At 37.2% G+C, this 14256-nt stretch overlaps 1 protein-coding gene across 9 annotated transcripts in view; it reads right to left on the reverse strand.

The window, feature by feature from the left end:
• Window positions 1-14256, reverse strand: part of BAZ2B (bromodomain adjacent to zinc finger domain 2B) — a 350928-nt gene that overhangs the window by 23526 nt on the left and 313146 nt on the right. For all 9 annotated transcript variants that reach the window (XM_053918709.1, XM_053918714.1, XM_053918713.1 and 6 more), the window contains 3 exons: window positions 13596-13740; window positions 835-1490; window positions 155-428 (listed from right to left, as the gene is read on the reverse strand). In XM_053918709.1, coding sequence (XP_053774684.1) covers window positions 155-428; window positions 835-1490; window positions 13596-13740 — 1075 coding nt within the window. The remainder of the gene's footprint in view (window positions 1-154; window positions 429-834; window positions 1491-13595; window positions 13741-14256) is intronic.

Below are 14256 nucleotides of genomic sequence, written 5' to 3' on the forward strand. Positions count from 1 at the left end.
TCTTTTATAAATATTTTAAAGATGAATTAATGGCACAATGCAAATAAAAAGATTTATAACTATATATAAAGCCATTAAAGAAAGATTTGGCTACAATATAGAAATCTGTAACAATGAAATAAAGCCAATGTACCTACCATCTCAATGTACCTACCTTCTGGAATAGGTTTTGGACTAGGAAAATCTACTGGTTTTGCCACTTCAACAGCTGCAGGTTGAGCTGAAGAGACTTTTTCATTTTGTGGTACTGGAGATTCACTCTTATTTGAAGCAACATTGGGAATCAAGAACGAATTACTGTTTCCTTCAGATAATCCCAACCCTGCCCCCAGACTAGGTAAGGGTGACGTAAATGGAATATTGGAAGAAAGCATGCCAGTGGGCCACCCACACAACTGGAGTCCCATCATAGATACTCCACTTTTCATCTGCAAAAAACAAAAGAATTTAAAAGTAAGATAATCTACGAAGTTTGAAAAAAGTGTTTGGAATCTGAAATTTTTTAATTCTGAAAAAATATCCATTCACTTATTACAATTACAGGAGAACTAAATATAACAACAATGTTGAATTCCATGTTTTTATGTGCTCCACAAAGTAATTTCCTTTTAGATATATTATAGTTATAAGAAGTAATTTAAAAAGCCTGCCTTAGACTAGAAATCAGTAGTTCTGACGAAGCTTGGTGATACAAAATCTGACTCTCTTCAATTTTCAAACTGTAGCAAGGATAATATTACAAATACTCAACTGATTCCCCTTGAGTAAAAATCTTCATGGGGTCAAAGATCAAATAAAGCAACATGAAAATGAGCTACACTTAGCAGTACTAACCTGAAGAGGTGATAAAGCAAATGGATTTAGGCCAACTGGATTCTGGGCAGAAGATGATCCAAGAGGAGGAGCTGGGGCAGGTGAAGGTGACTTAGATGGTGGCTGAGATGGAGGAGTCATCAAAGAAGCAGTTGACATATCAGCATGGGTAAGTGAAGTGTCGTCACAAGGGGTTCTTGGCAAAAGGCTGAACCACTGTCTATTCTTTTCAGTCAGCGCTTTTAACAACTGGTCACTGGGAAGAGGACTATAGAACTTCCCTGTGCCACCTGAACCAGTATTGAACAAATTATTTGAGTCTGTCTTTTCCATGCTGCTTTGTGTTGCTGTTGATGGGATGCTGCCCACTGAATGTTTTCCACTATTTTGGTAAGACAGTGTGCAACCATTTCCACTACTATTTGGTTTTGAGGTCATTACATCTGACTCAGGAGGCATCTTAGCTACTTCTAGAAGCTTGCTCAGTTTTGAAAAAGAGCCAGGTTTCTGAAGAAATAGATTTGTGTTGTCTTTTTCTTTAGGCTCTTCTTTTTGTTCACAATGATCTGGATTGGAACAACTTAAAGTGTCCTCAGAAATCTCAGGTCTTTCTTCTTTGATCTGCATACTTTCTGCCTTTTTTAGTTTCTCTCTTTCCTTTGCAATTTCTTCTAGTCCTAGGAAAATTGAAAGGTATTATGAAGATCAATTATTCCAGATCAAACAATACTATAATTATATTTTAGTACTATTTATCAAGTTACATGCAATAAACATTTTAATGAACTTTTCTAGATATTTAGTACTGTCCATTTTTTCCTTTTTTATAGACTAAATTTGTTGATCATTGGAAAATTAATGTGATTTTATAATTAATCATTAAAAATATTAATGTATAAAAATATTAAAGACCTTAATACATAGCAAAATACTATCAACATTTTTGTATAAATCCTTCCAGCATTTCTCTGTACACATAGGCACACACTTAAACTTACACATTTAAAAAAGGCAATCCTATTATACATATAACATTCTAATCTACATGTTTTACTGAACAATATTTTGTAAAGATCCTGATGTGTCAATTAATATATAATTATACCATAAATGCTAATGGCTACAAGAGAGTATTCAACAGAATATATTATAATTGAAATAATCAGTTTTCTATGGATGTCTGCTAGTAGGTCCCAGTTACTTATTAATATAAACAATGCTTTAAATTATATCTGTATCTTTGGACTTTTAATTTTTCCTGATTTAGTTCCTTAGAATAAATTTATAGAAAAAAACTTACTGAGTCCTAAGGTAGGTACTTTTCAGAGTTCTTGAAATATACTGTCAACCTGCCCTCTAGAAAGTCTAGATCAACACACGTTCACACCAGAAAAACACACACAAGGGCATTTGTTTGCATAAACCCTCAGTGAAACAGAACACTACAAATATTTTCTGTCTTTGCCAATACCTGGGAGGTGAAAATCTAAATTGTGTTTTTTTCTGATCACTAGTAAGGCTGAATATCTTTTTACAGTTTTACTGGTATTTTTCCTTTGTCAACTTCTGCTTCATATTTTTGACCAATACTTTAAAAATAATTTATATGAACTCTCTTAAAAATCCAGATTCACTACTTTATTCAATTTACTGAAAAGTAATATACATTCAGGATAAAATATTCGTAGTGATAGGTATAAATTAAAATTGTCTGCCCTTCTCCCTCAGTCCCTATTTCTACTCTTTAGAGGTAGCCATGGTTCATCAATCATGTCTATATATCCTTCCAGAAATCGTACATGCGTATATGTGACTATCATTTTACACTAATACCAAAATGGCTACTGCCCTTTACTTTTTGCATCTTGGAATAAAATCCAAACTCCTGAGCAAGACCTGCAACCCTGTAAGATGTAGTTCCTGAAAAACTCTATAACTTCTGACCACTTTTGTCCTTGTTAACCTTGCTCTTCCTTTCTCCCATTTTTCAGCTTCACCACATGCTGTCCTTTTCCTGCCCAGGGCCATTGCACTTGCCGTTCTTTCCAGCCTAGGGTCCAGTTTTGTTGACTGGCTCCTTATCCTTCATGTTTCAAATGATCATTTCCTCACAGAGGTTTTCTTACCACCTTATCAAAAGTAGGGTCCCCATGCCATCCACCTTAGAAGTGCATTCTATATATTTTCTTTCCAGAATTTATCATTATACTCATAACCAGTTTATTTTCGATTCTATTCCATACCCACATACTAGAATTTAAATCAAAAGACACTACTTAAAGGCAGAGCAGTATTTGTCTATACTGCTTATTGGATCCCAAATGCTTAACATGGTGGTGCTATAAAATAGAGGCTCAATAAATATTTCTTGAATTATAAAAGGATGAATTTAATATTTTTCTTATGTACCTTAGATGGCTTTCCATGACAAAACATACAACTGTACTTCCTTTTTCTCAATTGGCTGCATAATATTCTATTATATGGATATATCATAATTTTTTAACCAGTCCTCTATTAATGTTTGAAACAGCTCTTATGTGCTTCTCTTGAAAATAGTTTTTACCACACATTAAAATCTTATACTTCAGACTTATGCTTCTGGCAAATATGGAGTAACAGAAACTAGATTTACCCTCTTGCATGAAACAACCAAAAAATAAACAAAATATATAAAACAACAGTTTGCAAGAAACTAGACATCAGGTAAGAAAGACAGAAAACTAATGCAGTAAGTTCTATAATTGTCCCAGCTTAATGCCTTGGCATAGTTGCAAGTTTAGGGCGGAGGAGTCCAGGAGAAGCCTGGCAGACTCCCTGAACAAGGAGATGAAACTGAGAGTCCATGGGAGACAGAAGTGGCTGGCGTGCTCAGGAAGAGTCCTAGAGAGGAGAGATCTCCAGAGAAATCAGAGGGACCCCTCAGGTATTCAGCTGAACAGTGACTGGTGCATATGTGTGAGGAACCTACCTGAGATGGGGGTGGGGACACCTGAAAGGATTAGAAGTGACAGTGTCAGGTGCTCACACGGGCTGGGAATAGCAGTTGTTCCTTCAACCTCAAGATTCACAGGCATTAGGGCGAGAACTTGGAAGGATCTATTTCAGTAGTTAGGGGGTGATTAGCCTAGACCGAACAGTGTTCTAGTCCTGCCTAACACATTTAAAAAGCAAGACCTGAAAGGATCAAACTTTTCCCCAAGTAACTTAACTGTTTCAGTTAAACAAAGCTCAAAAATATTTATAGCAATTCAGAAATATACAGCACCTAACAAGGTAAAATTCACAATGTCTGGGATCCAACCAAATTTTGAAGGCATGCAAAGACTCAGGAAAAATTCCACATAAGAAAAAAAATAATGAAAACTGCTCCCAAACTGACAAAAGAGTAGAATTAGCAAAGACATTAAATTTGAAAAAATAATGGCTGCAATTTTTCCAAATCTGATGAAAAATATAAACCACAGATACAAAAAAGCTCAACAAACTCCAAGCAAAAGAGATATAACTACACCAACAAATGTAATTAAATTGCTCAAAAACAACGATAGAAAAAAAACCTTACAAGCAGCTAGAAAAAACATGCCATACCTCATATGATCTTTATGCACTTCTGCACATTTGCCCTGAAAAGACCACCCTACTTCATTACCTCCAATTAGACACATGTGAAAAGAATCACAAACATTCTCCTCATACACCTGTGCTCATAAATTTACTTAACTTTCTACAAGATACTAGCTAGTATGGAAGTGCCATTATTTAGGCTGGATTAATTCTGAGAAGCAGTACTCAAAAGCCACTGTCATATATTCAAACATAAACCGATCAATCAACCAACCAATTTCCTCAGGGTTGAGACCAGTAGGTGACTTTCCATTTGCATCCACCAAAGTAGATTGAGATGGTGATATATTTTACTAGCTAATTTGTGGTTGTCTTTAACTTTTACATTCAAATTGCTTAATTACAAATAGCTAAACCTCCAATTAAAATGTGAAATTATTTTTAAAAATTCAAAGAAATATATAGGATGTTTAGTATAAAAAGATTATTTAACAGATACATGGAAAAAATGAAACTAGACTGCCTTCTTACACCATATACAAGAATAAACTCAAAAGAGATTAAAGTCTTATAATGTAAGACTCAAAACCATAAAACTCCTAGAAGAAAACCTAGGCAGTAAAATCTCTTCATAATATTTTTTTCTGATATATAATCTTGGACAAGAGAAACAAAAGAAAAAACACCAAATAGGACTACATCAAACTAAAAACTTTTTGCACAGCAAAGGAAACCATCAACAAAATTAAAAGATAATTCACTGAATGGGAGAACATATTCACCAATTTTACATCTGATAAGGGTTAATACCCAAAATTTATTGAGAATTCATAGGACTCAATGCCAAAACAAAAACAAAAACATCCACACAACCCAGTTAAAAATGGGCAAAGGACCCAAACAGAAATTTCCCCAAAGAGGACATACAGATGACCAATAGACATATGAAAACATGCTCAATGTCACCAATCATCAGGGAAATGAAAATTAAAACCACACCCACAATGAGATGCCACCTCAGTCAGAAAGGCTGTCATCAATAAATCAACCAACAACAAGTGCTGACAAGGCTGTGGAGAAAAGGGAACCCTTGTGCACTGTTGGTGGGAATGCAGACTGGGGCAGCCACTCCGCTGGAAAACAGCATGGAGGTTCCCCCAAAACTTAAAAATGGCACTGCCTTATGACCTAGAGGTTCCACTTTTGGGTATATACCCAAAGAAATCCAAAACACTAATTTGAAAGAATATATGCACCTCTATGTTCATTGCAGCATTATTTACACTAGTCAAGCTACTCGTGGGCTCCCAGCGCCCATGAATAATAGACAAGTGGATAAAAAAGATATGGTACATATGTATAATTAAATATTACTTGGCCACAAAAAGAATTAAATATTACCTTTTGGGACAGCATGCATAATTCTAGAGGGTATTATACTAAGAGAAATAAGTCAGAAAAAGACAAATACCATATAATTTTACTTATATGTGAAGTCTAAAGGACACTATTAAATAAACAAAGAAAACAGAAAAAGACTCATAGATACAAGGAACAGACTGAGGGTTGCCAGAAGGGAGGGGGGCTAGGGTTAAAAAGGTGAAGGGATTGAGAGATACAGATTGGTAGTCACAAAATAGTCACTGGTATGTAAAATGCATCATAGAAAATATTGTCAATAATATTGTAGTAACTATGTATGGTGCTAGGTGGGTACTGGAAATATGAGAAGGACCACCCTGTAAAGCAGATGAGTGTCTAGCCACTATGCTGTACACCTGAAACTAATACAAAATAATACTGACTGTAAACTGCAATTAAAAAAATAAATTCTTTAATATTAGTTTTCTATCTATTTCACATAATCTCCTGTTCTTTCCAGCTCTTGCTTTTTTGACATGTGTTAGTAAGAATTTTCTAAACATTTTTATTTATTGATTTTTAAGGGGGGAAGAGGGAGGGGGGGTGGGAGGGATGGGGGAGAGAGAGTGGGGTAAAGAGAGAGAGAATGAGAGAGAGAGAGAGAGAGAGAGAGACTGATTTGTTGTTCCACTTATTTATGCATTTGCTGGTTGATTCTTGTATGTGCCCTGACTGGGGATGGAGCCATCAACCTTGGAATATGAATTCGAAGCTCTGACCAACTTAGTTACCTGGCCAGGGCCTCAATAAGTATTAATAAACATCTTTAAAGCAGACTAAAGAAGAGGAAGACAAGCAAGAGATGCAACAGGGAGTGTTGTTCAGTTGATTAATTTCTCTGGTAGTAACTACAGCTGCATAATAACCAAGAAAATACCATCATTTCCCAATTAAAACAAATCCTAAAAGTAGCAAGTTTGACATTAGAAAGAGACTATGTCTTCATGAGTCTTATCAGAGTCAGTTTGAACCCTTGCCGTTCACCTAACAGTTATCACTGGACCCTAGGGGTCCATCACTCTCACATCAAGTGAAAATTTTTCCTATGGCTCTTATTAGTTGGGTTGAAGCAGGCTAAAACTTTCTAATAGATTTTACTAAACTCTAAGTGAAACAAATAAAGAGTGCAAGGCATGTAAAAACACTGGCATTTAGAACATAGGTGTCTCTAAGGGCTTCCTCCCAGGACTCAAAGGCATAACCCTGGGCATACTTCCATAGCTCCTTAGGTGTATTTATGTCAGTGGTGCTACGACAACCCGGTTCCTACGAGACATCTTGCTGTCACTGTGGAGAAGCCTGAACTAAAGCAGATTCACACCAGTTGCCTATCTAGAATTGTTCCTTCCCAGTGTGATCCACGCATTTTTAGAAAGGTGACTGATACCATAACACCTTCACCCTTTGGGTAAGATTCCCCCATAGCCATAACAGGAATCAAGTTTTATTCTTATAGACGTAAGGCTGTAACCACACCCTAATATCAAATAGAACAGTATCTTTCACAGCACAGTTTATACATACAATTAACTTGTTTCATTTTCCTTCTAATACTGAGTAAATTAACTACAAACTAACATACCCCAAAAGGTTAAAACAAAAAGAGAGTGAATTTAAGGGAAAAAATTCCTTCATTCAGCTGAGGGCCAGCGGGAGAGTAGTGGGGCCTTTAGCAGCTACTGCCGACACTGCTGTCGGGTCCTCCAGAGGCTTTGACTTCTTGCCCACCCGCAAGCACTGTTTCAAGACCTGAAGATCTCGTAAGTGCTTTCTACCCTTTCTCACACTAACCCATAAGTACAGTGCAAGGAGGGGGTATGTAGTGTTTTGTCTCTTAGCGTGCTCTTGTCATACATCCAAGTCCTGTGGAGCCACTATAGGTGCTGGGAGATCGTGAACTGTTACTTCTCTGCTTATAAATTGCCTGCACTGATAGACTTTGCTGCTAGCAGCACTCTGTGTTATTAGTGGTCTTTGCGACTGTGCACCTTATACAACAGTTGGTGTCCAACAAAGCCCTGATGTCACAGATCTCTGGAAGGGGAGCGCCCAGGGTGAAAGGATTTCCCCTTGGGATCAGGATGATCTCAGTAGTGTGCCCCAAAGGTGGCAGATGCCTTAAAGTGGTACACTAAAGAGGGTGACTTGAGATTTTCATGAGTCTTGAGGGGGAAGGTGAACTAGAACAGGTGATGGCAGCCCCTTTAGAAGGGAAAGTGGAGAAAACATCTATCCTTCTGTTGTTATATGAGGCATATATGGGGAAACTGGCCCCTGTGGATGTGAAGCCAGCGGTTATTGTGAGCATGCTCTGTAGGAGCCTAGGTGGGCACATCAGGCGGAAATCCAGCAGAATCAAGACTAAGCTATACTCTCAACAGGACCATGACCAAAAGCACAAGGAAAGACCCTTAGAGGCTGGGCTTGCTTGTTTGTACAAGGAAGGGACAACAGTGGGAGCAAATCGGAGTAAGGGGAAACACATGCCCCGGTTACAGAATGAGCAGTCTGGGCTGACTAATAATGCGGGGACCAGCAAAGCTACTCTGTTTCCAAACTGATGCCTGGAGACACTGGTAAAACACATCCCCATTGCAGTGATGGTCCTGAGACTCTTGAAAGTGAACTGGACTAGACCACACAGGATGCAGCTGCTCTGAGACTGGCTATGATGACAGGAAAACTGAGGCCTTGAGGGTGGAAGACCTGACAGCTTGCCTTTGGTGCACTGAATACTGGATGACCAAATCAGAACAGGTCCACCTAAGTGGACAAGGGCTTTGACTTTGCACTGTCAGAAATGAAATCGTTCTTTTAGGTCATACAAGCCCCCATATCAGGGGAGGAAACTGAAAGGGAGGGCCTAATAAGTGCCATAGGTTTTTGCACAAAATACAATGAGAAAGGAACAAAGAAAGGAGAAGATAAGCTAGGGTTTTTTGTTTTTTGCAGAAGGGACCTCACACCAAAAAATAGAAGGATTGGTAAGAGAGAAGTTGATGGGTTGTGTAATCTTAAGAGTGTGGGAATGTGGAAAAGAGGCCTGTGAGATAAGTGATTGGTTTATAGGCTTGAAAAGTTGTTAGAACAAAGGGAGTCACCAGAAGATTGGGTAGAGGAGGTCTCTGGGGAGGAATCTCCTTCAGAGATTAGAGCTACAAAGTCTCAGTTCCACAAACCTTCTGTAAGATCTCACTGCCTCTAGATCTCAGAAAATGACTACAAGAATAGAACTGAGGGAAGTACCCTCCATCATACTGACTATTTTGAAATAAGTTCAAGGGTGGGAATACTCATAGTCATCAACTCCATCATATAAGTTTAATTTGTCTCCTGAAGACAGGCTCCTCTGGTTCCTGATCTGGGATCTTTCAAACTCAAGGAAGAGAGAGGGCTGACCTCAGTCCTGGTCCCACTCCAGGAGATGGTGCTAACCATGCTCCTCAGTTCATTATGCAAGAAAGAAGGGCCTCAAACATTTATGAACTTGCTAGAAATGAGGGACCAAGAATCTACTGTTCCAGAATGCAAACAAGTTCCTCTACTGTGGTTGAGATTTGGTGCTATCTATAGCTGAAACACCAGATTCACAGTCACTGCAGAGGCTTTTGGACCTTTTGCATGAGCTCCAGTTGTTCCTTCATCAAATTGCATAACTGGTATGGAAAAATAGTGGGGTATTTAAGTTCTGCACAAGCATGTGCCTATCAGCTGGACATATTTATTGTGACCTCTGCTGGCAGCTTCTATAACTGTTGACCAGGCACGTTGCCAAAACCCAGCTGTATTTTTAAGCCTGCCAAGGTCATGCAACAGTGTTGCATAGCTGGAGGAGAAAGAGATTGCACTTCTTAAACAAGAACAAATTCAGGAAAGGGTACTGAGCAACGCCACTTCACTTCAGTGAAGTTCCTTGGCATCCTGGAGTTAAAGAGGAGAAATGAAAAATACATGGGATGCTGGGCCCCCTCAGTATTCCTCTCCTTCTTTGGTACCCGTCATGATTCCAACAGGTGGCTGGGAGGCTTCTGTTGTTCATATTACATATGAACGCATGGATACAAATGCCCACGTTCTCCTGCTTTCCAGATGATACTTGCTACACCTATAGGAGGAGCAATTTTCATTCTCTCTTTACTCCAAACAGTTCTAAATTTTTGTTGTATTCTCACTCTATAAGCAGGCCTTGAGTGCCAGGTTACATACAGATTTATTATATCATCTTACAGGTGATAGGGAGTCATTCAAGGTTTTAAGTAGAGACACAACAGAAAGAGGGGACTGTATATAAAGAAGTCAAGGACAGCTGAAATAATGCAGGTATGTATAGATAAAGAACTGATTTCAGTAGTGTTGCAGAGAGACCGACTACAGACATTTTGAAGGAAAAAGCTGATGTCCTACATATGTCCTAGATAACTTCAGGTCTACATGCCCAGGTGGCTGACAATGATGTGGCCCTTAACAAAATTGAAGGACATTTCATTAGCCTGGGGTACAGTTCAGATTGTGTTTTGTTTTTTAGCTTTTCAGGTGATTAGCTAAGGTAAAGCCACCTGCCTGGACATTGCTTTACTTGCTCTTAAGTGTTACCAAGGCTCTCCACCTTCAACGACTCACAATTTTGTCACTTTAAATTAGATTTCTGTACTAAAACTTTCATTTCATTTCAAACAAACTTCTTCTCTTGATTCCTCTGATTAAAGTACAGCAGGGGGAATAAAATAAATAATATTATAATAATGATGTATGGTGTCAGATAGGTATCAGATTTATTGGGGTCATCATTTCATAAGTTATGAAATGTCTAATCACTATGTTGTACACCTGAAACTAATATAGTATTATATGCCAACTGTAATTAAAAAAAAAAACATTAAAAAGGAAAAAAAAAGTATCACAATTTTTCCACTGAGGGTTAATTCATCAAATTTGCTCTGATTCATTTTTCTTACATCGTATTCAATAATTTCTTACAGTAATTCTACCTTCAAGATACCTGTCTCTCTGTTTGTGCCTGAGTTCAGGGCCTCCACACTTCTTACCTAAGCTACTGGAATGGTCGCACCACTGAGTTCTCCATCATTTTTTTCCCCCAATCCAATCTCTACTTTGCTCCCAGGTATTTTCATGTAGCTTCCCTGCCTAAATTAGTCTCTGCCTTTAAGAGCTCAGTCTGCTGGTAGAGATGACCATGTATGCCGAAAATTATAACACAATACTAAGTGGGCTATACAACATTTCCTTGTTTTGAGCCCTTTAAACATGTTGACGGCTCTGACCTTACTCTCTGATTTGCTAAGTCCTAACATTTCTTAGAGTTGCCTCTAGAGCCACCCCTGGCTTGGAAAGCAAGTATACAGGATAAAGGCATTATTTGGAAAGGCTGGGAGTTCCCCCAAATATATCAACCAGAACAATGCTATTTTTGTTAGATAGTGGGGTTCTCTGTAAGATTTTTCATTTAAATAATTTATTTAAACTAATCCCCCCAAAAAAGGTACAGTTTACCCATTCCTCCCCTACCTCCTCCATCAATTACCACCAATCTGTTCTCTGTACCTATGACTCTGCTTTTTTTGTTTGGAGGTGGGGAGAATATTATGTCTGTTTTTTAACAAAAAAGATTCCACATAAAAGACAGATCATTTGGTATTTGTCTATCTCTAACATTCCATTTTACATAATGCCCTTGAGGTCCATACACGTTGTTGCAAATGGCAAGATTTCATTCTTTCTTATAGCTGAGTAGTGTTCCTGTGTGTGTGTGTGTGTGTGTGTGTATAATGATTACTTTATCCATTCATTCATCTGTCCATGAATGGATTAAGTTGTTTCCATATCTTGGCTATTACAAATAATGCTAAAATGAACATGAAGATGCAAATATCTTTTCAAATTAGTGTTTTGGATTTCTTGAGATAAATTTGCAAAAGTGAAATTGCTGGATCTTACGGTAATTCCATTTTTTGTTTTATGAGGAAGAACCTCCATCCTGTTTTCCACAGTGGCTGCACCAACTTATATTACCAACAGTGCACTAGGGTTCCCTTTTCTCTATATCTCTACCAACACTTGGCATTCCTAGTCTTTTGATAATAGCCATTCTGACAAGTGTGAGACGATACTTCACTGTGGTTCTGATTTGCATTTCCCTGATGATTAATGATGCTGAGCATCTTTTCATGTACCTGTTGGCCATCTGTATGTCTTCTCTGAAAAAATGTCTATTCAGATCTGCATGTTTTGTAAATGAATTATTTTTTTTGCTGTAGAGTTATGAGTTCTTCATATATTTTGGATATTAGCCCCTTGCCAGATACATGATTTGCAAATATCTTCTCCCATTTAGTTGAGTGCCTTTTCATTTTGTTGATGATCTCCTTTGCTGTGCGGAGCTATTTATTTATTTATTATTTTAATTGATTATTTTTATTACATATTTGTCATTTTATCTTTCCATACTTAAAAATATTTAAAAATATTTTAGATGAACAATTAGACGAAGAAAGTACTGCACCATTTTGGTAAATCAACATGCTGACCCACTTACATCAATTTTTAAAAAGAAATAAAATGTAACTGAAGCTTCCACGTGCCCTCCTTGGTTACATCAGCAACTCCCGCCTATGAAGGCAGAGCCTGACTCTCACACACTCTAATACATGGTTTCATACTCTTACCTCATATAAATTGAATTCGCAGGAAATACATTATTGTGCAAAACAATAACAACACTGTCTATTATATGCCAATGCTTATGTGCCACCCACTATTTTAAGTACTTTACATGCATTATTTCATTAACTACTGCCCACTCCCCACATAAGATTTTTATTTTTAAAAAGTGGTTCCATTGCTAAAAATAAAAAGCTTAAAAACAACCGCTTTGTATATTTTCTGTCTGATTAATCAATCCCCTCTCCCTTCCAAGGGCTCTGTAAACTTTCGCATGGCATGGACTGTGTTTTATGTATCTGTGAACCTCTATGGTGCCTAGAAATGCCTGGCACATAGTGGGTATTCAAAAAATGTGTTAAAGAATTTTTGCCTCCTGGTACCACCATGGGGCAATAGCTACATTGTGAAACTCATAACCACTCATATAACACTTCTGCCGTATCAGAATTTAAATATTTGGAAATGCCCAGTCATAGAGTTCTGAAAAATTCAACTTAAGACTTTTTATTGAGCACATAAATGCTCTATGTACTGCACTAGTTAATGCAACAGAAAAGAAGCCAGCAAAAGAATAGTTAAAAGGGTAGAATATCAAGAAATGTGTGGTAACCAAAAACTCAAAAAAGGAAGAGGTTTAATGGAAAAGGAGTGATCACAAATTTCAAACATGAATAAGAGCTCAAGATGAATGAGGATGATTAAAGGAGCCTCAGATTTGAGCAGGTTACCTCCAGAGAGACTGTCAGGATGGATGCTTGTTGCCAAGGTTAAAGAATAAAGCACATGTTAGATAATTTGACAATGGGGAGGAAACTAAATGGAGCAGAAGCTATAAAGGATAATACTGGTGATGATCTTTGTCCACTAAGTAAGAAAAAGAATAGTGTGTATGTTTGATGTTGGGAAAAGCAGCAAAAGAAACATCATGGACAGAGAAGAAATATTTGTGAATAAAAGCGGCATTATGAGTTCAAAAGAAATATGAGTCAAAGTGTTATAACATTTATCCATAAAGCAAATTGGATTCTGGAATTACAAAATATATTGAAGGAGTAACAGGGTTTCAAAATATGATTTCTTATATTTTTTGTAATAGATTTAACATTTCCTACCTTCACCACTCTCCATGCCTTCTACAAAGATCCCCCCACACTGGGGAAGAATCCAGTACCGTCGTCTGTAGCGATCCTGGCCAAACATCATCGAACGTAGAGAGTGAGAAGCATCGAAGAGCTTCCTTCTGTACTGACTCTGTTGCTGTTAAAAAATGATGCATATAGTTAAGCTATGGGTGTTGTTAAGTGCTTTAAATTCAACAAACAAGTACCTTTACACTTACGATGCCTTTAAAGCAGATAAATTTCACTATTGGAAAAGATAGCAAATGAACTAAATATTACACGTCTGACTTCAATTTCAGTAACATTTACATAGATTGAAATTATTTTGAGGGTGAATGGAATATTTTTGATGCCATGAAATTAAAAAGATAAGTTTTATTTTATCAGGTGTCTTATGGTAGCATGTCCTATACTTGATAAACAATGTGATCAAATATTGAGATAAATTTATGATAAACACTGATATGATATACAGGCATCTCATATTAATCTCCTAATACTTTTAAAAACTCATTTTTTAACAAGAAGTTCATCTAAACTTCACTAATGCCACCAAAATTCAAGTTTTAATGAAAAGTACATAAATACAGTTGATAAATTCAATTCAAATAAAATTCAAATATAGTCACGTAAAATAAAATATAGGATGCTG

The sequence above is a fragment of the Desmodus rotundus genome, chromosome 2, assembly GCF_022682495.2.
Source record: "Desmodus rotundus isolate HL8 chromosome 2, HLdesRot8A.1, whole genome shotgun sequence".
NCBI lineage: Eukaryota > Metazoa > Chordata > Mammalia > Chiroptera > Phyllostomidae > Desmodus > Desmodus rotundus.